The following is a 25,986-nucleotide window of genomic DNA, read 5'->3' as shown; positions in this document are numbered from 1 at the left end:
TTAAGTAAAGAGCTTTTCAGCTTCTTTCATTTTTCTTTTCCTGTCCATTTTAGAAACTGCAGTCCATCCAGCCTCACGCATTTTTCTCATGGTTGTAAGTTTCAGTACAGAGCCTGGAGTTTTCACATTTGATGTAGTTGGTTTCTAAGAAGAAAAAGAAAGCTATTCATGAGTTTCTATAACGAATTTGATTAACTGTTTGTTTTGACCTGCAGAAAAGCTAAGGTACCTTTTTTGGTGTCATGGCATATAATTGTGAAACTTGAGGATAATCTTTGTACAATTTTTTAAACATTTCTTCCTCCGAGACTATGCTCTTAAATTAAAAAATAAAAAGTTACTTAATCACACTATATTCAAAATACATTCCCCCCACCCCGCCCCGGAACATTAGAGTATGGAAGAAAAAAAAAAGTTAAGACGTTACTGTGAAGCCTCAACAGTTTAATAAAAATAATGTAAAACATCATTGTAGAAATTAATATATATTTGTGTATAGTGGTACTCTGTTTGTCATATAGTTATTAATTACGTACATATAAATATAATTCCAGAAAGAACCAATGAAATAAAAATATTCACATAAATATTGTCTTGGATACAGAACCCCACATGCTTTATATATATTCTTAGATATAGCAGTGTGCATAAACAACTGTTAAGTACACTATTTGTTCTGATTTTTACCAGGAGGTCACTGTGTTCAGAGCTATCTGACTGAGCATCCAGCTGTAGAAGCACCTTTTGCTTTTTCCTCATGCATTGTTCTGAATGCAGATTTGTGCTTTCACTTTGCAGTTTATGTATTGGAGGAGTCTTTATAATATATGTCTGGGAAAGAAAAAGGTGGCATTTAAAATTTTATTTTCAGTGGTAATTATAGAATCTAAAACAAAATTCATAACCCAGTTTACAGACCGAGTATCCAGGAAGACACCAGAGAGACGCTGTGGAACAATTATCCAAACAGCCAAAATGTGAAGCAATGATCCAAACAAAGGGGAAAAAAAACATCACCTTTTTTTATTGCCAAACAAGGAGAATGAACAGGAAGCTGAGGAAGAACTGAGCTTTATGGCACACTGTATCTAACTCCTTCATGCTTATCTGCAGAAATTCAGGTTATTCTGAACTGTAGTCACTACATGTAGACTACAACTGACATTTAAGAGAACGGAAACAAAACTGCATGAAGAAGCTTTCAGAAAGACATTGATAGTGATATCAGGAACAATATTGTTTTTACTTAAATAGCTGTTTCACTAGAAGTTAAACTTCTCAGAAACATTGCAATGGAACAATGCAATCCTTTTTTAGAAAGGAAAACATAAAAATGGTAGTTGTTTCTATTGGTAAGATATAAACATCGCACATGAGTTTCTGACAAGGTAGAAGCATAAGGTTTTACAGTTATGATGAAGCAGTCAGGAATACTTTGATTTTTTACAGCTACACAAGCTATTTTCTGTTCGATAGAGAAAATGTGCCTTTACAAACAAATACTTTTAAGACTACATAAAAGAATTCTGGAGACATTATTAATTCACATTCCCTCTAGGAGAGGAATTGTTACTGATAAATGACAGACAAATTAAGTAACTGAGCAATAAAAATGACACACAGTGGGAGGCCCTTACACAAACTGCTTTCTAGTATCACTGTTGAATACAGTGGCCATCTACTTTTTAAATCCCTGCTTATCGTAACAAAAAAATAAGCATCTACAGAGAATTAAGAAATACAGTCAGAAAAATAAGAACAATTCACTATTACGAGTTACAAACCTTTAATGATGGACTACCCAAGGGACTTTCTGCAGATACTGAAGGAGGCATTTTTTTCTTTTCCATCATGTTGGCTTTCAAAGGAATGTCATTTGGAGACTTTTTATTTTTTGCATTAATAAATTCACAGTCCAGATCTAAATGAGGTTTAGTAGTGTCAGAAAAAGGAGTTTGTATTTTCTAGAATTGAAAAAGGTTTATATTAAAAGCATGTCAATGTCTTTCGTCAAGTGTACATAATTTATCATGGAACTTCAATTAGCTTGCATATGTATAAATATTACAAATTCTAAAATTAATGAATGATAAGGTTAAAGATACCTTGTGCTTCTTTTCCTTTTCAGGAACCGTATTTTGGGGACGTTCTTTTGCAAGGTTCTCCTAAAGAGAGTTATGTGATAGGAAGTAAATATTTTATTTGAATTCAGTTGTTGACAGTCGTCTTGGTGTAATTACAGAACACAGTTGACAAACATACTGTTACAAAGTTCACACAAATATATGACCCAGATTTAGTCAAACTGCAGCATTCGAAAGACATTACTTTTCTATTCATAGTTTCTTTTCTTGTACAACTTCTCCTATCTCTGCTAAGGAACCTGCATACCATCCCTTTTTAAGAAGAAAATAGGATACAATTTTTCACAGCTGTATTTAAAAAAAGAAAGAGCTCCATTATTTCATGCAAGAAACTGGAAGCATTCTTGTTTATTGAAATAAATGTTCCTCTGCCATCTTTTTAATTCTATTTTCTTTTGCCAACTCAAGAATACTATATAGCAATCACAAAATCACACAATGGTTAAGGCTGGAATGGACCACTGGAGATCATCTAGTCTAACACCTCTGTTCACAGCAGACTGAACTAGAGTAGGTTGATGAGGACTGTGTCCAACAGGGTTTTGAATGTCTCCAAGTATGGAGACTCCACAACTTCTTTGGGCAACCTGTTCCTGTGATTTATCGCCCTTATAGTAATAATTTTTTCTTATGTTTAAATGGTATTCCTTGTACTTTATTTTGTTCCCATTGCCTCTTACTATTTCACTGGATATCACTGAGCAAGTCTTCTTTACTCCCTCCCAGAAGGTATTTATACATACTGATAATATGCCCCTGAGTTTTCTCATCTTGAGGCTGAACTATCCCAGCTCTCTCAGTCCCTCTCATCTGTCAGATGCTCCAATCCCTTAATGATCTTCATGGCCTTTTGCTGCATTTGCTCCAGTATGCCCTTGTCTGTCTTCTACTAGGCAGCTCAGAACTGGAAATAGTACTCTACACGTGGTCTCACCAATGCTGAGTACAGGAAAAGGATCAGCTCCCTTGACCCGCTGGCAACACTCTTCCTAATGTAGCCTAAGATGCTGAGCACATTTCTGGGTCGTGTTCAACTTGTTGTTCACCAGAACCCCGGGACTTTTCCTGCAAAGCTGCTTTCCAGCCTGTAAGCCCCTAACCTGTACCAGTTCTAAAAGTTATTGCTTCCCTAGTGCAGGACTTTGCATTTCCCTCTGTTAAACCTGATGGGATTCCTGTTGACCCATGTCTCCAGCCTGTCCAGATCCCTCTGAAAGACAGCATAACCACCTGCTGTATCAACCATTTCTCCCAATTCTGTATCATCTGCAAACTTGCTGAGGTTGCTCTCTGTCCCATCATCAACACCATTAATGAAGATGTTAAACAGTATTGGACCCAGAATCAACCCCAGGCGTACATCACTAGTGACTGGCCTCCAGTTGCACTTCATGCCACACAGCAGTTCAGCCAGTTTCCAATATACTTCACTGTCCACTCATCTAGCCCATACATTATCAGTTTGCCTATAAGGATGTCATGAGACATCACTGAAGCCTGAGGCACAGATAAACAACCTCCAGTGTTCTCTCCTCATCTGCCAAGTCAGTTATCTCATCATAGAAGGCAATCAGGTTGGTTAAGCACAATTGCCCCTTCATATAAATCTGTGCTGACTACTCCCAATCACTTTCTTGTCCTTCCTATGTTTGGAAATGGTTTCCAGGATTATTTTTTCCACCACCTTTCCAGGGATTGAGGTGAGGCTGACTAGCCTACATTTCACCAGATCCTCCCTCTTGCCCTTCTCGAAGGTAGGAGTGACATTTGCTTTCTTCAAGTCCTCAGGAACCTCTGCCAGTTACCATGATCTTTCAAAGATAATCAAGAGTGGCCTTGCAATGATACTGGCCACCTCCCTCAGCCCTTATGGGTGTACCCCATCAGATCCCATGGACTTACATATGTCCAGGTTGTATAAAGATTCCCTAACCTGATCCTCCTCCACCAAGGGGTAAGTCTTCCTTTCTCCAGACTTTCCAGGTCCCATTGAGTACCACAGCCTTTTCCTTGTCCTTTGTCATCAGAACTCCTGCCACATTCAGCAGCAGGTCCTGTAAAAGCCTTTCTTGTTGCCCTTCACTTCTCTTGTCAGTTTTACCTCCAGATTGGCTTTGGCTTTCCTGACATCATCCCTGCAGGCTTGGACAGTTCCTCATAGGGTTTCAGTTTCTCCCTGCTTCCCTCATACTTACCAATTGAGGAGTTATGCAAAACATTCACTACCACAAGAAATGAGACATAATGACCTCAGACAGCATCAAGCTCTTGAGATCAGACAGCAAGTGAGAGCAAGACCTTGAATCAGAACTGCACTTCACAGCTGTCATTATTATAGTGCATAAAACCAGGCCAAGCATGTCACCCATACCGCTACATTGAATAAAAAACAAAACAAAACAACCTTCTCTTCAATTTCTGCTTTAAGTTGTTCCTTAAGGGATGACAGTTCACTTTTCAAACATGACAGCTCACTTTCCTAAAAACAAATCAGATAAAGGATAGGGTTAACTATGCTTAACCTGGAAAAAAAGTAAACAGTCCAAAATGAGACAGTAATTAACAGAGATATGCATTATAAACAAAAAATAAATTCCATTTGTTCAATAGAGCTAACTTATTCATAAAGTTAGCATGCCGAGAAAAAAAAAAAGGGGGGGCGGGAAGGGGAAAAGGGGGGGGTGGGAAGGGGAAAAGGGGGGGAAAGTGATGCAACTCTAGGCTTGAATTTTTGCAGAACAAGTACTTGACCAGAACTGTCCTAGGTAAGAGCTTAACGCGCTTGTGAGAATAGCGGGGTGGGGGTGTGTGTGTGGGGGTGTGTGTGTGTGTAATCCAAGTATTTAATACAAAAGTTTCTTATTCAGACAGTGAGGTTAGAACAGGACACATTATCAGGAAAAGTAGACAGAAAAGCCCAGCTACTTTGATTCATTTTTAGAGACAACTGGTGTTTTTTAATGCATATAATAAAATCTGTAAAATAACAGTAAACAGAAATTAGTGGGTTGATCTTTACTGTTCAGTCCCAGTAAAGCAGAACACTTAACCCCCCCAAGTGTTAAATAGGAAGAAGTCTAATATATTTAAAATTATATTACACTTTAAGGACAGCACCCCCTCCATTTAATTATTTAGTGCTGAAGAGTACACCTTACCAATGATCTTTTTGATGATAACTGCTCTTGCTCTTTTATTTTATAAAGTTTTAACTCTGTATCTTTTTCTTCAATCACTTTATCATATTCATGCTGTGTTAAAAAAAATTCAAAACATTTGACTAAATGTTACAGTTATAGATCTACCTAGTCTGTAAAACATTATTTTTTTCAAATAAGGCTCTTCTGAATATTCAGGAAGCACTATAAACAAACAATGATGCTTAAGCAGAAACTGTAAAACAGAAAATGTACAAGCACTATTATTTTGTGGGCTGACAGAGTGCGTTATCTCTAGGCAGCAGTACATGTTCCAGCACATAAAAGCTAGCCATGTTAATTTTATTAATGGTATCTGCTAAATATACTGCAAAACAGAGTAATAAGGAATGTAAATTAAAATAGTGCTGAAGGACACTAAGTAATCTCCTCATAAAAAGAGGTCCAAACTGATACTGAAGAACGCTTCATTAGGACAACATCAAAGGAAGCCTGAATATTAAAAAAAAAAAACACAAAACCAAAACCCTAGACATTTAGATGAATGGAATTTATCTGCCAGTAGGCATGTTTTCAAAATCTGAAGATTAATTTATTTTTAGATGAAAAGTCAAGCATGTGTTCAACTTCATTTTCATAGACTCAGGTCTTTATTATGAAGCTTCAGTTTCTAATTCATAATATTCTGGTTTTGAAAGGTTTTTACTTAACATAGTATCACACATTGCAAATCACAGAAATCAGTAAAATCTCTTACTTTGTGTTTTTCCATAAGTGCCACCATTTCAGTTATCTTGTGTTGACATCGGATATCAGTTTCTCTCTGTGTTATCATTGCTTCATCAGCAAGCAACCTCAACTTTTCTACCTGTTAGTAACAAGTGTCACTTACTTAATGAACAAGTAACAACAATATATTGTGAAAAAAAATTAGTTTCATTTCTTCTTACCCCTGTGGGCACAATGTATATATAGTCTCATTTAGTGTAGTCTTCATTTGCTTTTTAGATGCTTTTCAAATCCTACATCTTTTATACATACCATTAAAATGGGCAAATAAACCTAGATTAAAAGTACATCCATTCTTCCATGACAGACAAGTGTCATTTCGAACCACAAGGCCATTTCAAGCACTCTGCCCTAACATTTTTTGATATTACTGTCAAAAAAAGTATGGGAAGGAAAATACTAATATAGGAAAAGATATAATCTAATTTGCTTATGCTGTATTTATACCAATAATATAATTTATGTGAACAGTATCTTGACAAAAAGAATTTTTAACTGGGTTTTTATTTTTAAAGACATATATAAATACTTCAACTTGAGGATTTAATATAGTAAAGCTTTGCTCAAAAGCATACACAAGACGTTCCATTTATGTTGATAAGACTGCTATGCAAGAGCAAGGACTCTGGCCAATATAGCTTCATAAAACCACCATACATCAAAAAAATATTTAAAAGCTGCAGTAAAAATTAACAACTCTCACCTCTTCAAGAAGTTTATTTTCATTTACTTTTTTTGTTTCAATGTCTTTTTGATAGATGTCAATTGTTTCCTTATGTTGCTTGTTCATATTTTCCATCTCTAACTGTAATTTATTCACCTTTTGAGAATGCAGAATTATTGCTGTTATTTGTTCAGTAATAAATACACCAATGATGGGTTTTTTTACCTCTTATTTTCGAGCAAAACCAGTCTGTTACTTTTCAGGTATATGATTGAACTGTTTCCTATTTAATGTTCAGCTTTTTTCAGAGAGTCTTGAATTTTGGCCTGAAGCGAGTTAGAAAATATTCATAGAAACAATGGCAACACCACAACAGGAAAGACAGCCCATACCAGTTTCATGCACCTCAGTCAATAAAACAGTCCTAAAGCCAGAGGCTACTCAATCACAAAGAATCATTTCAATATAAGGGAACCATCCATTAGCAATGTGACACTATTCTGCCTTTTATACAAAAGACTCTTTAGTGTTGCTGGTATGTAATGCAAGGTAGGAAAATGAAGCATAACTGATAGTCTCTTAAGGTAGTCTCCTAAGACTTAGCAGAATTACTATGACTGTATTATATTTAAAATAATTTTTTTTTAAATGATGAAGAAATAGTTTATATAGAAATAGTTTATTTTCAGAATTTTATTTAGTTCTAAAATGATTCATTCCTTTTAGCTACTAATATTAATGAGAATTTGGTATGGAACAAATGGGAAGAGTCTATTCCTAAGCAGTCGTCATAAATGCTGTGAATCCTTCAGAAAAGAAAGATACAGATGGAAAATTTTATTCCTTCTCTTGTAAATCTATTTAAGATTTTAACTGGTTTATGGTATGTTTTCCTCCCAAGGGTGCATTTTGATTATAATTTTTCCTTTTCAGTTTCTCATAAGACTACCCTCAAAACAGTCCACATCTTTCTTGAAGTGTGGTACCCAAAACTGGACACAATATTCTACTTAGGGACTTACCATTGCAGAACACAGTAAAAGAACTGCCTAAAGTGAATAATGTATGTGTTCCTTTCAATTGCTTTTCTATTTCAATGGTGTGGCATTACTGAATAGTGCTCACTACACTATCAACCAAAAAAGAAAGGGTCTGATTAAGAACATAATTCCTTGAGATGTGATGTCCATCTCTTATGAATGTCTGATAGCCCAGTCAGTATCCAATGATAAAAATGGAAGCATCTTCCAAAAATTATGGGCTCATTCCTGTAAAATTTGTATCCTAGATCCATAAAACAGTTAAGAACTTAATGTATTATAATTAGTTACACTGGGACTTAAAACACTCAGTCTTTGTGCTTTACCCTCATCTTGTACATGAACTTATCTAAACCTACCTTTCCTTCATAAATACTTGTTTTCTTGCTTTCTGTAGTAATTTTCTTTTTCAGTACCTTATTCTGTTAAAATAAAGTAAAACAAACACTATACTTTAATAAGTTAATAGAATTATGTAATGATTTAACTGCATCAAGTAGGTTGGAATCTTCAAAATTTCAGCTTTCAGCAAGCAAATAACTCTTTTTGTTGTGCAGTTCAGGTTCCAGATCAATTCTCCAAACAGAAGAGTGCTAAACTACTTTAATACTACTGTTACTTCATGACCTTATGAAAGACTCCTCATGGGCAACAACAAAAAATAACAAAGGTGCAGAATGGGAAGAAAAACTAAGATGCTGATGACAGAAAATGTGCAGATGTCATGACAAAAAATACAAGTTACATGTTTTGAGAGTACTAAATGAAAATAGTAAAAGTTTAATAAAGATGTTACTTTACTGTAATTGCATTTTTCAAAAGTAAAAATAATTTTACAAATCCAGTAATTCCAAAGGTGACTCCTTAATTCGCTCAGAATTGGGAGAAGAAAGGAAATGTTATAAATTACATAGGTATATCTAAAGATATAACACCAGACAAAACTTTTGAAAAGTTAGTTACCACAAAATACCATGTTTTATATATATTTGTGACTTTTAAAAACTGTACATACCTCCTGTTGCAACTCTTCCATGCATTTGGTTTTATTTTCCACCTGTTTCTTTAAATTATTCAACTAAGAGAGATATTTCAAACATTAATTAATAAACTCCTAAAAAATGACTCTGTGTTAAGAGATTACTGCCAATGTTCTTAAACATGCATTTGCACAAGTCTGATTAATTCGTGGGACTGAAACACATGCTAACATGTTACAATGACTGGAGTTTTAACCATGAAGTACTACAAGAATTTTGCTTGCCCAGTATCACCAACATTTATAGCAGTGAACCAGTTCCTCAGTGGTTGTACAGTTTAGAAAGAAGGAAAAAAAAAGAGAAGTAACTGCACAATTTAAAAAATAATCTTCTGTGAAGTTCTCAGTCCGTGAAAAAATGACTTTTCATACCTTATTTTCTAGAATCTTCAACTGCTTTTGCTTTCTTGAAATTTCATTTTCAATACTCTTAGCCTGGAATTATAATTGTAAATCTTTGACTTTTACAATAAAATTTTGAAATCCATTATGATGTTAAAAAGACAGTTGTGCTTGAAAGTACAGTAAGAAAGTAAAAATATTTGAACATATTTAAACTAAAACCCATATTACATACTGAAAGCTAATCCATACGCCACCCGTCACTAAGAGGGTATATGGAAATAAAAAAAAGGGGGTTCTCTGCCTGAAACCTAACAAATCTGGTCTTTTAAGCCTCGATGTAAAAAGTAAACATCCCAGTGAAGGTCCTTGTCTTTTAAAATAACAGGGCTCAGCATATATACATATGTTGACTCAATTCATAGCAGCACTGAAAGAAGAAAGCCTCTATAAGAGATTACATCCCTAGGTAGAGCTTTGCAGGAAAAAAAAAAAGTTTTACATTTAGATTATATTGTCCTACAGGTTATGTTATATATTTTCATAATAAAACACATGATATGGCATACATTTTCTTCCCTTTCATCCAGTTTACTTTTTATTTCTTGACCTTTCTTTGCCATCTTCTCCCTCAAAGACTCCAGTTCATTTCTAAATGCCAAATTAACAAGCGTTAGTAAATATATACTTAATAACTTTAACTTCTTTTTGCTACTGCTAAATAAACCCATACTTTATTTTCTAAAAAGAGCTGTTAATATTGATGAGAACTTCATAAGCTGTTCAATGAAAACATTCTTAAAATGATGCAAAGTGACTGGTCAGTTAACGTCTGACCTGTACATACTTTTGGTAAGTATGGAAAGATGTTCCCGTTACCTGAGGAAAATATATTCTCATCTCTAATACCATAATGCGGATATGAAACATGGAAAGCTGCCTGTCTGTCTATTGGGTGGGTGGTACAGAGACTACTTCAGAGAGTAACATTTAAACCAGTTTCACCTTTTCACATTTAATCCATAACCTTTAACTCCTAATTTCATTTCCTTCACACCTTAGATGTCCATGCAGAACAGGATAGCTCTCTACATGTAACATGAAGCTATGGCAAAAATTGTTCCTGTAGCAATAGGTATCACTAATTTATAAAAATTTCTACATGGCCAACTTCAATACTGAGTAGTTTCTGTTTAACTATATAACCTAAAAAAAGCATTAATCTAAAAATCACAGAAAGCAGCATATGAACATAACATTTAGACTAACTGTGAAGGAATCTAGTCTACTTCCTTTAATAATATTGTACACTAATATTTGATTTTACTTGCCTTAGCTGGCCATTTGCTTCTTCCAGGTTTTCAACTAACTGCTTTGTATTTTCTTCTTTTTTTCTACTATCCTAAATAAAGACCCATGTAAGTAAAATGAATAAAATTCCAAGTGACATCTTAAAAAAAATCCAAAGACATCTTAACCAGTATCTTGACTTGCCTTATTCACAAGGATAAGCGCACTTCCTTTGTATTTTAAACAAAAAAATAATTCAGATACCGTACAGAAGCATGTCATGTTGCAGTTTACCATACGACTTGTATTTTTAATTGAATGTTGTCCTTTAAAAACAGTTGGAAGTTTGCAACTTGCCTCATGACTTTCTTGCAGTTTCTTGAGTTCTGTAGACATACCGCTTTTCTCTTGTGCTATTTGTTCTTTTTCTGATAAAAGCTTGTTGATATACACAGTCAGTTGTTCATTCTTTAGCCTAATTTAAAACAAATGGTCAAGAGAAATAAGAACATGTATTTTGAAATTTCCTTTTAAGTTAAATTTATCTGTTACAAAATGTTACCTCACACTGGAAAAAAGTTCAGGACTGTACCTACAAATTTAAGCTTTGCGGCAAAGTTACAGGGATGCAAAAAGGTAACCAAAGAAGGAAAGAAAATGAGAGTCAACTTTTATATAAATATAACAGTTGTTCAAGACAATGTAGTTCAATATCCAGCTCAAAGCAGGGTTAGCAATGAATTTAGAAACTTTCTCTTCATGTTAACCCAACTAAGTCACAGAGATATGGAACAATTACATACACACAAATACAGAAAATGTAATTTATAAATGTAAGTATGTAAAGGATGTCATAGTGTGTGCGCAGGCTCAAAATTTTCATTAGAAAACAACTGTAGATCATTTCATTGTATACTAAATTGACTTCTATGTAATACAAAAAAATTAAATACTGTATTTTCAAAAATGATCATACGCCTCTTGTTCAAGATCTGTATTCAGTGTCATAAGCTGTTTTAAATAATTTTGTTCCTTTTCAGCTGTACTAGTCAGTTGTATTTTCAAATCATGGATTTCCTTCTGCAGAAGAAAAAGAAAGTGTTTTGACTATACATATGTAAACGACAATTCATGAAAGCTATCAGAAATGAACTGACACCACAAAGCTTTAAGATGAAACAAAACAACATACATGCCATAAATTAGCCAGACTTTATCTTTACATCTCTCTGGTGTGATGTGCAAGTAGTGTGAGATACTGAATTCTGATACGAGTGCTGTATGTGTCCCCTATTGTAAGTCTAACTAACTAGTCTGCAAAATTACTGACAAAATTAGCTTTCCTTGGACATTATTTTAAATAAAAACATTTGCTTCAGACATCATAAGCTTTTGCATTCATCTAAATAAAAAAAATTTAAAAAAAAATCATCACAGAATTCCAGTACTATGTGATAGAATAAGCATATATTTTGGATGCATCCCAGACCACAAAGCAAAACTCTTCCTCAGAAATTTGCTGCCATTACAAGATAAGGCAAGTCTTGTAATGTAATTTATAATATATAAAGGCTTTGAATGCTGTTTCCTCCAAATAACTGGTGATACACTGATACTACAGGCACTGCCAGGCAGTTGATAGGTGGGGGCGGGCAGGAAGGAGGGAGAGAGAAAGGGATTAGTTTTTAAGCACAGCACATAATGAACTTCTGAAATTCCTTATCACAGAAGGCTATGGAGGCAAATACCATGAGGAGTTTCAAAAACAGATGAGACAAGTGAACAAGTCCATAAACTGATAGCAAAGGCAACTGACAGCCTCAAACATCCTTAATACTGCTACTGTAGGAATGTAAGGGGAATGGACCACAGATAATAGTCAGGCTCCTCTACTACACAGTATCTTCTGCTGTCACTGTCACAAGCAGAGCAGTGTATTGAGTGGAGCATATGACATTTCTTATGTTCTTGTATACAACTGATAACGTGTAACTTAAACTATCACCCTTTATTCAGACCTCTCTGATTTGAAGAACATTTTTCATTTCTGTTTCTCTCTCTTGTAGATTTTCTACAGTAGCCTCAAGATCTTTTTTCTTCACTAGAAGTCCTTCAACTTTTCCCTGTTTAAGAACATCAGTGAAACTCTGTTCAGAAAATTCAATGCACAGTATATAAGGAACATACACAGTAAAATGCAAACCTGGTTTCATACTATCTTACTTTAGTTGATGCAGTTTCTTGTTAGATTCGTAAATGTAAGATCATAACTAAAATAACATATTAAAAGTATACTTCATATAGCTTAGACTTCTGTAACAGAAAATGGGCCTGTGTCACAGTTCAGTAGGGTTCACAGAGACCAGAGCTAATTACCTTAGGAAACTTCCCTATAAGTAAGAAGAGAACACCCAGTATAATGGAAATACATGGAATAGGTTGTTATAACCTAAAAGATCTTTCTGCAGGCTCTTAAGTGTTTTCTCTGAAAAGGGACATGTATCAACACAGTATGCAATGCTTTCTATGTACTAAACACTGCAGTATGGAGAACACCTCACCATAACTAACACCCCACAAGCAGCAAAATAAAACACCAACAAAACCTATGTAATTTCTTACTAGTTTCCTCATTTTGTCACACACTTTTCAGAAAGGTTTTTTTAGAGTGAGTACTAGGAATAACTAAAAATGGGAAATCTTTATGTCCAGAGGGAGTGGCATTTGAACAGGTGTGAAAGAAGGAGGAAATAACCAGAAATCTTGACAAGGAAAAACAAAACAAAGCAGAACAAAAGAAGAAAAACAGTGGAAAGAATCAAGTCCTTCAAAGAAAACGCTGAAATCATCTAAAAGACAGCTAAGAAAGTTTAGTAGCAACATTAAGGCAGATTAGACAGTGTTTATATATGGCATTTAAGACACTTGCAAAGCAAAAGAGACTTCATATGAAAAGTAAATGCCATCAGACTAATAAAACGAACATTTACCAGTGTTTCTGACAGTTCTTCAAGTTGCATTTCTTTGTCACATTTTAGTTTAGTCATCTCTTCTACAGCACATATAACGTAAAATTAGTTGAACAGAAATAATTTTACATATTTAGTAGGCAATATAAAACATTTATCCTTTTTCAGTACCCAATTTTCAAAATTTGTTGGATTAAGTTCAGAAATTATGAAGCTAAATTACGACTTAATCTAAATGTAGAGTTGAGAAAATTATTCAGAAAGATAGTAGCAAATATGTATCTGAAGAGAAACTAGTCGTTCATCTTAAATAAAATTCAGAGCTTATTATGTTTTCCACAATCATGGGTTCAAATAAACCGTGGACTGAAAGAATGGAGTAGTCTCCAAGTATTGATGCATCTGCATTTTTCTCAGAAAAAAAAAATAATAATGGACTGCTAAAGATATTCACATGGATATGCTAAAAAAGGAAACCACTTATTGGGAACTTCAAAATGTTTTCTATGTGCACATTCACATTACTGGTATTTTTTGCAAGTACTGGGCACAAAACTCATTTTTGCTCTGGAATTTGCACAGGTCACATCTCACCTTGTTCTGGACAAGCACTAGCAGTTAACTTTTGAACACTTAGGTTTAGATGCCCTCAATACATACAAGGAAATCAAATTATATTTCTCATCTATCATATCAGGACTAGAGACATATGCTGCACACTAGGAAAACAGTGCTAAAGATACATCTCTTACTCTGAGAAGCATATATCTAGAAATCACTGGATATCAAAGCAATATTTGAAGCTAACCCCTGTCAGTGATTCTACATCCAACATGGGGAGAGTGGTCTGCATTTTTTTTGTTTTGTTTCTGTTACAGTCTACAGAAGTCATTCCTGGAACCTACTGTTCAGCAGTCTAACACTACCTCTCAAACACATCTGCAGTGCTATCAGTCTTAACTGGAAGAGTGCAGAGAAACCAAAATGACTTCCAGGAGAATCCATGTGTGTATGGTCTTATTATTGGAGGTCTGCACAGCACTGCTGTTTGACTGTTGCCAGCTACAATGACTACCAAAGAAAAGGAACTCAGCTGAGTGAAAATAAATTTAAGCATTCCTGACAGGTACAGGGTACCGTAAAACCATTTTTCGAAGCAACAGGGACAGTCAATTTTCAGAAAAAAGCAGAAAACATTTTAATTTTTACCTAGCTCATTTTTTTTCTTTCTACAAATCTTACCCAGTTCAGCAGACTTATTTCTGAGCTCCAAGGTAAGTAGCTTTGACTCATCTTCATATTTCTCCAATCTAATAAAATGGTAATTAAAGAAGATATATATATTGTATAGTACAAAGCACTGCATTTGAAACTTAAAGGACAATCAGACAAACTCTTACCACGAACATTTTAAGAACATTTGCCTTTCAACAGGCAGACGATATATCTGCCTGCAACATGTATCAAATTTCACTTTTACAACTTCAGAACAGCAGACATGGAAGTAAACAAATATATACATACATAAATCTGTATTTCTTAAAAATAGAATTATGAAAGTCGGGGGTGGGGGGGCGGCAAAAATTTACTTTCTTACAGACCTATCTCAACCAGCACAACTGAAAGAATTTACATTAAATTCTCTGAATTTAGACCACTGTGTCAACAGCAACAACAAAAAAAATCAAGTTTCAGCTTCATATCCCTTTGTTCTTGGATTTGTCATAAGCTGCAGCTACTTAGAAGACACCTCAATGCCACGTACCCAAAAATCACCGTTTCTTGAAAAACTCAGTTGTGATAATGTATTAAAATATATCTTTACTGATCTATTCTTATTTTTAGAAAGGTTGATTTTAGTTCCTCTCAGGTTCTTTGACAAATACATAATTTTTAAAACTACAGAAAACCTGAAATACATTAATAATAGGCATCAGTATTAAACAGTACTATTATCACATACGGAAGAATATCTTCCTCACTAAATGTTCCATTAATAAAGAACTGTCAAGTACTAAATGAGATTACTGCTCTCTTAGTTGAGAGCTGCATCCACACAAAACCAAACAGCATAACCATCTTCAAGTGCTAATAATTCAAATAACCAGACAGATGAAGGACTTTAAAAAAAAGTTACTAGTGATTACAAAAAAATGTAATTACACCAGATCACATATGAAGTTTAGGTTTTCTTCCCAGCAGCTGGGTAATCTAGTATTTTACCTATAAGATCATTCTTTGAATTTAAAGTGTTTAATTTACCTATTTTGCTCTTTTTGCAGCGAGCTCTTAAGATTGGAAATAGAAGTCTCAAACTCCTCTATCAGGGATGCATGCAAAGCCTTAGTTTTTTCACATTCTTCCACCTGTGCTTCTTTTTCTCCAGTGACCTGAATTAATGCTTTCACTGCAGTCTGCAATTCAGTTTCTAAACTCTTTTGAGTAACCTTCAAAAAAATTATAAAATTTCTGAACATGTTTTGCAACAAACAGGTACAATTGTTTCATATCTAAAGTATCCGTAATTATTTATGCAATTACTCGTCTAATCTATTTATACTGGAAAATTATAAGCAAGCTATACCTCTGTTTTTTGCAATGAAACTTTGGCCTCTTCCAGTTCTGTCCTCAAATGTTCTTGATTGATCTGGCATTCCTTTAATATTTCTCCTTCATATCCTAAGAAAAAAGATACAGGTTTACATTTAAGAAAAATAGGATATTTACTAAAAAAGCTTGCATTTTTATTTTACAGATAAATATGTTCCTACAACTTAATCAAGTTAAATAACGTATTCATGTCATTATTAAGGAAAAAGCCTCCAAGATGATTATTCTACTTACTAAGTAACAGTAAACTGAAATGCAAGATCACATATATTTAAAGAATTTAACAAAATGCAGCCAGCCATTTACACATATCTGGCATAAAAATGGTACTAAAAACCTTCCTCCCCACTCCCCAGGGAAGGGGAGAGTGAAAATGGCCTCAGTTCTAAAGAGAAAATGTACTTGCATCATATACTATAATATTTTGTAATATAAATGGCTTAAAAATACAGAAAATCAAGTTCTGAAAAGTACGTTTCCTCAGTGGGACCTGACTATAAGTTTGCAAAATTCAAGCAATGTATTTTCCCCTTGCAATCCTCAAAAGCTCTCACTGCTTGACTCACCCTTAAAAAAGAACCCTTCAAAAATAGCTAGACTTCCAATCCCAGTCAATCATTTGTCTATTTACAAATAAGATTCCATTTAAAAGCTCTAACATTTTGGGGGATTATTTGGCAAAGATGTGAAAATATGCCTTGTTGAACACAGAATAAGGCTACTATTTATGGACTGCGGAACAAATATTGTAATTTGAAGACCCTTCACTAACTTGATTTAAAAAAGATCAATCCACTAACCAGGAAAAGGACTTTTATCTATTATCGTGCCATGTTTACTATACATGTCCAACTGCAACAGAAAAATCTCCATAACAGGCACAGGGTTGTACAGTGTCCTGGTAAAACTTACTCCTGTTACAGAAAAGGAATGACAGGGTATAAAGCACCCTTGCAGTAGTATAGCACGTTCACACTAGAGTTTATTGAAAAGAAAAATCCCTTGCAATGAAGCTGTCATGTCAATACAAAACAGGGTGTAGCCTAACCCTACAGAAAAAACCTTTGTTATGAGATAAGGGCCTAGATTTTATACATACACAGATTATACTACCAGTCCTGATCCCACATCAGCAGCTTCTGTTCCAAACAAAAATATGGTCTGCAAGGCCCCAAAATTCTGCTGCTGACTAGTAACAGTGTAAAATTATCATGATCCTGTTTCCAATACTTCTATAACCAATTACATCTTAACATAGCAGAGAGAACTCTTACTTTTTGCTTCTACTAAGTCAGCAATCTTATTTTTTGATTCCTGCAGCTGAGTCTTGATGTCTCTTATTATATCATCTTTTTCATCATTCTGTATGGTAAGAACTGAAATCTAATAAAATTAAAATAATATCATAATGAAGTCTACAAAAAAGGACAGATTCTCATTTTCATTTGTGCACCGTGTATGATTAGCATACATACTGCTGTCATTCAAGTTAAATAAAGTGGTCAGTCTTAGCCAAATATTGATCAAGTTATATTACTCTGGATGAAAAAGCTCTTCAGTTCAAAATCAAAACATGATTTCCAACATACTACAGATACCGGAACATCACTAAAGTTAGCAGAATCCGACTTAAATGCTGCTCCAGCTGTTATTTTTGTCCTTTTTACTGATGCTCAGAAACGCTTCTTGCCCCTTCGCAGTATCGCATCCATCCTCAGAAAAACCAACAACTCTTGACTTTCCCAGATAGAGAGATGCTCAGCTTCTGAGAGTACCGCTTACAAACTAAAAACTCTTATCACAATTAATTTCTTCAACTTAATCAGCCTTCCACCATGGCTACCTCACCACGACTACAAAAAGCCTAATCTAATCTCAGATTCCTAAACTCTCTTACCAGCCTGCGGTCTGATATGCATTATAATCCTTCTTCCCACCTTCCTTCTTACCAGATATGAACTATACCTTTCTTAACTATGAGGAGTGATGACTGCTCTGCTAATTTTATACTTCTGCACAAGCCACTTTATAAAAGGCAATTGTACGTATAGAGAATATAGAGCATTCAGTGTTTACATGGTGCTTTTAAATCCTCTCACTAAGATGTCCTTTATTACAATACAGCAGCCTAATTCACATTTTTTTCCAAATAAATAACACAGAAGCAATACACTATCAGAAGGTCGTTTGCAATATTAATTTCCATCCTTCCAAAATACAAGTATTTTATAAATAACCAAGCAGTTTAAAAATAATTATTTTCATTTGATATATTAGTAAGTCACAAAAGCAAAACAGAGTTCAAATATTAAAGAAATTGCAAGATTTGTTTCAAAAATAAAGCTGTACACATTAGATTGCAAAACTGAGCAAACCTGCTTTTCCTTCATAGTGACTTCCAGTTTGCATTCTTTTTCAAACTTGTCCACTTTTTGTGCTTCTTCTTTTACTATTGAGATACAGTAATATCCATAGTTAATATACTAGCTAAAACATACTCCAAGTTAAATACAATTTCCAGTTTAAGATTGCCTGTAATTGTACAGCTGTACGATTTGTTTCCTAAAGAGCAATTGTTGAGGTCATGTTTGAAATTATTTTCTAATCAGACAAAATAATTTTTGTGCCAGTTTTCCACACAATTAGTCCATTATTCCAAGCAGTACTTAACAGTTTGTTATAAGAAACTAACAGAAATGCACATGTAAAGATTAAACAGGCACACAGTAGCATAAATAAAGCAAACATTTAATTGACATTTCTGTAGCTATACACTATTACATTATAATTTAAATAAACCAACTACATAAAATAAGCAGTGATCTCTAGACTGTACTTCACAGACAATACTTAAGACTTTGAGTGATTATTTGAAAAATTAAGTTCCAAATCTGACCCAGTGGAAAAACAGTAAAAGGGTCCAGCCATTTAATAGCAGGCTGCATGAATAAGAGAGGCTCCAGACTGTCACAGTGTTAACTGTTCACCATTCCAGCACTTCATATCTTTCTGGCCTGAAACTGCATGCAACAAAATCTATGAAGTACAAAATTGTAAAGCCTGCAGCAGAAACACAATTCTCACATTTGAAAGACATTTCCAATCTGGCATTCTCTGCTTGCACACGAAGCTCTTCAAATGCCATTATCATTCTCTAAAAATAAAATTCAATATATACATTTATATAAAATGAAGTACTTTCAGTAAAAAAGAATTATGTTTATGGTTTGTAAACAAACAGTATTACAAGCTTGTTCATATTTGTAGGAGAAGTTTTGTTAAAAACAAAATTCAGAGCGCAAACATATTCTGAGTTAACAGAATGTTATAATTGTTGGAAGTTTAAGAATTTCTGTACTCAAGATCTAAACAATTTCAAGAATGAAATATTTTTACTGGTCCATGTTTGTAGATCCCCAACACAATGGAGAAGTTGTTGTGCTTGTCTTAGTTGCTACAGCAACCTATAATCAATATTTAACCGTTAAACCATATACTCTCTGACTCTGCTTAATACCAAGCTCATCACTCCCAAACAATGATGCCTTGCATTTCTCTGTTATAAATATACTAGTGTCTTATCTTCCACACTGAAATAATTAATAACAAAAATATGATAAATTAATTTTGTTTGGCAAGAATGCACTTCTTTTACAAATTAAAAAGGCAAAAGCTCTGTAAGTCAAGGAATATTCACACCTTGTACTTCTCATTCCACACAAAATCACCAGTTTCCATAATGAATTTTCTTGTTCTGTGTCATACTCAAAACTGAAATTAATTTTCTCTGTTCATCTTTATTTTATATTGTACTTTACAATAAATAAAATTATCTACTAGATTAACCCTAATATACCTGAACCCAAAGCCTGACTGAACACAGCCCTATGCAAACTGCTGTAGTTGACACTGCTTTTGGACAGGGAAGTTCTCCAGAGCACGCTTCCAACGTCAGCTATTCTGTGAAATCACCAGATAGGTGAAACAGAGTACGAAAAGAAGACAGAAGTTATGGCAGTCACCTAACACTAAGCAGATCATACGTATCACATAGATCATACGGATCTACATCCCAAACATGGTTGCATTTTACATGATGAACGTGCTCTATAAAATACAAAAATAATTCTTGAAAAGGGACTGAAAACCTGACTTCCTGCATCACACACGATGGTTCTAATCACTTTATCAGAGAAAGTTCTTTGCACAAATAAGTATCTCAACATATGCATGTAACTCAGATAGCTCAACGTATCCATGTAAGTCAAAACACATTTGAGCTTTTTAACAAGCTACGTCACTTACTTCAACGTTGTTATTAAGTTCCACGTATAGTTGTCTTGTCTCTTCTCTTTCATGTTCATCTATCAAAGTAAGAATGTACCATAAAGTTTTCCTTTTGAAAAAGAATGCCAGCTGCCCAGGCCATTGTGCTTAAACAACATAATGAATTAAAAAAGCAATTATAGGCTCTTTTCTTATTTAAAAAAAATCATTATGAAACAGGGTGTCAAAAGTTATATAATCTGGAGAGAATCTGTATTCCATTCAAACATCAAGCAAGCTCAGCTTTTCAAATTTCCTTCCCAATCTCACTTTTTCTGTGAATAGTGTAATTCTGGATCAATTTATATAACTATATTAATTTTGAAAGTATTCATGTTGTTGAATAGTAATGTATTAAAAATGTTAGTGTTTGAAAAACTGTAATATAATGTTTAGCACTGAATTTCTTCCCATCATCAGATACCCATGACCACAGAACTGTCATTAAAGAATTGTAACTCCATCTTTTTTTTTTTCCTTTCATTTTTGTAGTTGATATTATTTTTCCCTAAGAAAACAAATATAGACAAGAACAGTAAGAAACAGCTATCAAAGTAGTACAGGACATCTATACACAGGTGTTTGTAGAAGCAAGGTTAAAAAGAAGCAGACACTTCTTAAGTATCCAGAATCAAGTTACTAAAATTTTAAAGATTATAATAACAGTTCTGAATTTCATATAGAATAAAATCCCAAGTCAATATCATATTTTAAAACCTCAAGAATTTAAACTTCATTAAGTTATCCAGTTGTCTTGGCTTGGTCAATTTAGTGAGAAGAATGCTAGTTACTCATAGTCTCTTGGGGTTTGGACCTTTTTTCCCCACAAATCTGTAACTGCTCCAACAGGATAACACCAACTGTGGAAATTTGCTAAAGAGAGCTGGGAAAGGTAACTAGAGTAGATTCTAGTGTCTAAACACAGGCATGAAGTGTTACCTTGAATATGTCGAGACATATGAGGTATCTGGATGGGACTGAAAAAGGTCAATGGACTGACAAGACTTCAGGAGACCTGCACTCCTCTGGAGCGGCTGCTAGTGGCTGATCAGGGTTGCCTACACTGCTTTAAACCTGTACCCAAATAGCTCCCAGGCTTGTAACGTTTTAGCAAACAACCATACTGACTTCAGAAAACCTCTGGATTTAGGATTACAAAACATGTGTATTACACTTTCACTTCTAATTTTGCTGTGATGCAGAGCCACATACAGGTTATCTGAACTACAGAATGTATTTGGAACAGAATGATAGCTTTTTTCCTTAGTGAATTTAGCAAAAGTTAGAAGTACATTTACTTTCATAAATCTAAATTTAAGTAGCATTTACATTTGGTGGACTTCTCTGTGAAGTGAGTGCAGGTTTCCTTCAGCAGATTACACAGATGCCTTGAAGCGCTGTTTCTAAAAGAGGGGAAAAAAATAATAATATGTTGTCACAGGAATGCACGGTACTTTGCATACCTAAGTAGCAACAATGTAAATGCCTTGATGACCTTTACAATTTAACAGCTATATGTAATCTCCCATACTAATACAGTTCTCAGCACAAAACCAAATTATTTTCATAAAAATATATTTGACTGTATTACTTACTCTTTTAAAAGACCTTTATTTTCACATATTTCATCTTCCAGTTTTAAACTTAGTTTTTCATTTTCAAACTAATTTCATAGGGAACAAATACAGAAACACACTGTTATTGAAAAATATACTAGAAATACACTTTCACTTCGTAAATCTCACATGAAAACCTAATTCTCTGCATCAGAAGACAGAAACCTGTTTTATCTGGTATTAGGGGCTGAGCCATCTTTTGCTACAGTTTGCATGCCAGACATAATAATAAACAATAATTTACCAGCAACCAGAACACTTACAGGTATGTTATTCATACACACATTCATATACTACAGGTGAGCACCCCCTCTCAGAATAACCATTTTCTCAAGGCAAAAGTCAAGAAATCAAAGATGACTCAGATCACCAAAGCCAATGCAAACTAACAACAACAAAAAAAGAAGGACCAATAAACTGTTTAAAATATGTATTTCAGTCACAAAGCCGTCCATCACGAACAGTGAGATAAGAAACTGGGATAAGGCAGAGAGCACTATTTCCTGTATGTGTTGAACACAGAAATATACATAAGCATACTTTACACATACCAGGAGGATGAAAAACTACTCAGTCTTGAACAGGTTTCTGCATACCCACAATATTATGTGCATGTAAGTAATACAAAGATGGAATGCACATTGTTAAAAAGAGGAAAACCATTTTTGAAAAACAAAATGTTACTTTCTCCTTTAATAACTGTAGAGCCATGACCAAGGCCATTGGTATCTAGCCAAATGGCTTCTTTGAAGTCATCACACTGATAGTTCAAAATTTCTTCAACCTCTGCAACATTCTTTAATATTTAATTGTATGAATAATGTTTTTATACTAAATCAGGAAGAACTTTCTCCTTACTTTACATATTCAATTTATATTTTACAATACTGGCCTGCAATTCTTGAATGGCTTTACGCTGTGCTTCAATAATCTTTCTATTTTCTTGCAGTTTTCTTTCTTTCTGCTTTAGTTCTGATTCTACAGTTAGTTTCCACTGCTTGATCTTCTCAGCCTCTTTGTAGAGTTTTGAATACAATTCATTCATCGTTTCTATATTCTATTAAAACAGGTTCCATAATTTAATCTCAAATGCTATTTAATTAATGAAGTTGTAGATACATACTTATCTCTCAGAAATACCACAAGAGCAAATTTTTTCAACAGATGGTGACACAAGCTCATATACGATCAGGAATGAAAGTTTAAATCTTTGTGCATCCACTGTGTATGTATCAACAGACATTACAGAACAAGTAACAGACACAAACACGAGTGAAAATCACCCCACTGCCTTGAGATACAGTGACATCATGAAACAGATAGTCTTAAAGCTATGGGTAACTGCACTCCACCAAAAGTTAATAAAAAGTTTTGCTAGAATTATCAGTAGAGCCAAGATTCATTCCCTTAGGTTCTTCACACCATTTCCTTCCTCTTATTCTGATAGATACTTCTGAGTTAAGTAAAAGCAGCTTCAGAGATCTTGTCCAAGACTACTTGCAATATGCTTCTGCAGTTAACTCATACACAGAGCAGAAGAAAAACCAACCAATCTTGTGTTCTTAGAACATCTTTAAAGTGCTGTACAAGCAGCACTTAATCAGTGGTTTAGGCAGGTAAGAATAGCACAGCAGGCCACAGGGCAGTTTTTCAGTTTGTTTCAGGTATGAGGTCACCTAACACCATCCTTGTTTTGGCTGCATCACAATATTATTACAGTCCTGACTGCACTTTAATAACTGCTAGGGCTAAAAGAAGTTCAGTCCTCAGGGATATGAAAATCATGAGGAGGACTGCAAGAAATATGTTTCATTTTGTTGCAGCAAACAGCATCTCATATCCAGGAAGCACAGGAAACTACCATAAAAAAAGAAGAAATTAGCTTTACTGGGTTATGCTAAAACAGAAAAACATTGGTAAAGATGCTATGAGAAGAATCAAATGTTTGATGAAACCACTCCACTAAATTCATTGTTTATAGATAAAGGCAGACAAGGCAATTGGGATAACCTGCTTCAATTTTCCAAGGAATACTCTGAATTCAATCCTTCTGCCTTTCAACAGGCTACTCAGAACCAGTTTCACATAGATATTTAAGTGCCTAAATCTTACTAAATCTTATTCTGATTAAAGCTCCCAGACTTCCTAGGCACTTTAAACAAACAAAGAACAAAAACAAGAAAACGCCACAACAACTTGGAAATCACCTTTGTATTTAAAGACTTGTCTCCAGGCATGTTCACCGAATCACAAATACCCCCATCAAGTGATTCGGCTTTAAACAGTGGACAGAAAATTATTATTCCCCTTTGACTACTTCTTTTAGCCCTGCAGTATCTACTCAATAGTGCTTTAGGCACTGTTTTGGGGAACAAATCAAGAGGTCCTAACAAATTAGATATGCAGAGTTTATACTTAGCTGACCTCTTCATCTACCTCAGAGCAAAGTTTTACTTGCTGGGAAACTGCATCTGAAATAGGAAGAGATTTTGATCAATGTATTTCTAAAAAAATAACAGTGGAACTGTATTTAACAGTGTTACAGCAATAAAATTGTTGAACTACTCATAAAAATGTCTACAATATTAAAATTTTTTAAGAATGTGGAAGTTAAATTCTTATTTTAGTCTTACCTGAATCAGTGATTTCACCACAGTTCGGTGTACTCATCATTACAAATGGCAAATTAAAATCATCATCTGGGCATTTGTTAAAACCCTGCACAAATTTAAAAAATAGTTTCTCATGGGTAGATTTGTAAAGAAGGATTACAAAACCCAGAAAAAAGTACAGCTAATGTGAAAAGAGAATTTTCCATTAATAAATCAACTACCCACAAAAAGCCCAAGGTATTGGTAATGGCTTTGGAACTCTCTTGCTTGCTTCTTACTTCACAGTGGCTTTTCAAAGGTTGGTCTTTTGTCGTTTGCTTTATAGACCATGCTGTGGCCAAAGTGGAAGCTTTTGATGACAAGAACTTATTAGCTATTGCATGCCTGTACACAGTTGCATGGTAAAAGACTCATTAAGCAAGTTTTTTTTGTTTTTCAAGTCTAGTACTTAATACTTATTTTTTGCTTTATTCCCAAGAGTATTTCTAAACCACATCTGATTAAGTTTTAGCATGAAAATTTCATTTTACAAGGTGTTTTAAAAGTCACAGAAATTTGTCTTGTAAAGTGTAACTTGTGTCCTGTCAGAATATCGCATTTGAATCTAAACATATTTCATGAAGAGCCTCAACAAGAAAAAATAGGTTGTTGAATTCACATAACTCGAATCATAGCGACAGAACATTTTCACTGCACGCTTGATCTGGTGGGACCAATAAATCTAAGCCAGTAAAGGTATCTGAGTGGTGTACTTCCCACTTACTGTTCTGAACTGCCCACATCAAACATGTATTTATCATCGGTGGTGCACAGTTAAAATACATAGAAGATGCTCAAGAACACGATTTTCTTCGGTTTTGGTTTTAAAAAAAAAAGTCTTTGAAATTTAAACTTAAGATGTTCCCCTCCAACACCAATCTCAACAGTTTGCAGAAAAAGGAGTTCAGCGCACACGCTTTCACGCATACGTGTGCACGTGCTTTCCAAGACAGAGATTCAGGACTTTGCTCGGGGACCACCCGAGAGGACCGTTAGCCCCCGTGTCCCCGTGGAAGGGCCCCCGCGCTCTTCCACCGCTCTCGCCCCACAGCCCGCTCGTTAGCCGTCGCCTCCAGAGCAACACAACGCAAGGCAAGCGGCAGCACCGTTTACCTGACGCAGCCCCGTTGCCCGAGTGCTCGTCTGGGGTTTGACTGCAGACACCTGGCCACCGCTCAGGCGCGGCGGCACGAACAATTTAAACGGTTTTTCTTTTTCCATGGCCTCGGAGAAAATGGCAAGTCTCACAGGCAACACTTCATGACGGGCACACTAACGCCCCGAAGTCGCCAGCTGCTGAGGGAGGGCAAAAAGGCGGGAAGCGAAAGCGCGCGATCGAGGCCGGGCG

General features: G+C 34.8%; 1 protein-coding gene across 1 annotated transcript; it reads right to left on the bottom strand.

Moving 5' to 3' along the window:
- Window positions 1-25,859, bottom strand: SYCP1 (synaptonemal complex protein 1). Its single transcript, XM_009709261.1, has 31 exons — window positions 25,752-25,859; window positions 24,621-24,705; window positions 24,412-24,458; window positions 22,880-23,044; window positions 21,967-22,034; window positions 21,701-21,774; window positions 20,351-20,409; window positions 19,130-19,199; window positions 18,421-18,494; window positions 17,320-17,428; window positions 16,020-16,114; window positions 15,698-15,882; window positions 14,678-14,745; window positions 13,457-13,518; window positions 12,485-12,589; window positions 11,443-11,546; window positions 10,824-10,941; window positions 10,508-10,578; window positions 9,746-9,827; window positions 9,207-9,269; window positions 8,811-8,873; window positions 8,155-8,217; window positions 6,795-6,911; window positions 6,060-6,170; window positions 5,303-5,395; window positions 4,549-4,623; window positions 2,106-2,165; window positions 1,785-1,964; window positions 688-831; window positions 230-316; window positions 1-144 (listed from the first exon to the last, which is right to left on the bottom strand). Exons 1-31 carry the CDS (start codon window positions 25,857-25,859, stop codon window positions 1-3), a joined length of 2,949 nt encoding a protein of 982 aa, XP_009707563.1.
- Window positions 25,860-25,986: the final 127 nt, after the last annotated feature.

This window comes from Cariama cristata, unplaced genomic scaffold (assembly GCF_000690535.1).
Source record: "Cariama cristata isolate BGI_N322 unplaced genomic scaffold, ASM69053v1 scaffold1321, whole genome shotgun sequence".
Classification (NCBI taxonomy): Eukaryota; Metazoa; Chordata; class Aves; order Cariamiformes; family Cariamidae; genus Cariama; species Cariama cristata.
The sequence above is the reverse complement of the archived record's forward strand: the minus strand, read 5'-3'. Positions and strand labels throughout refer to the sequence as shown.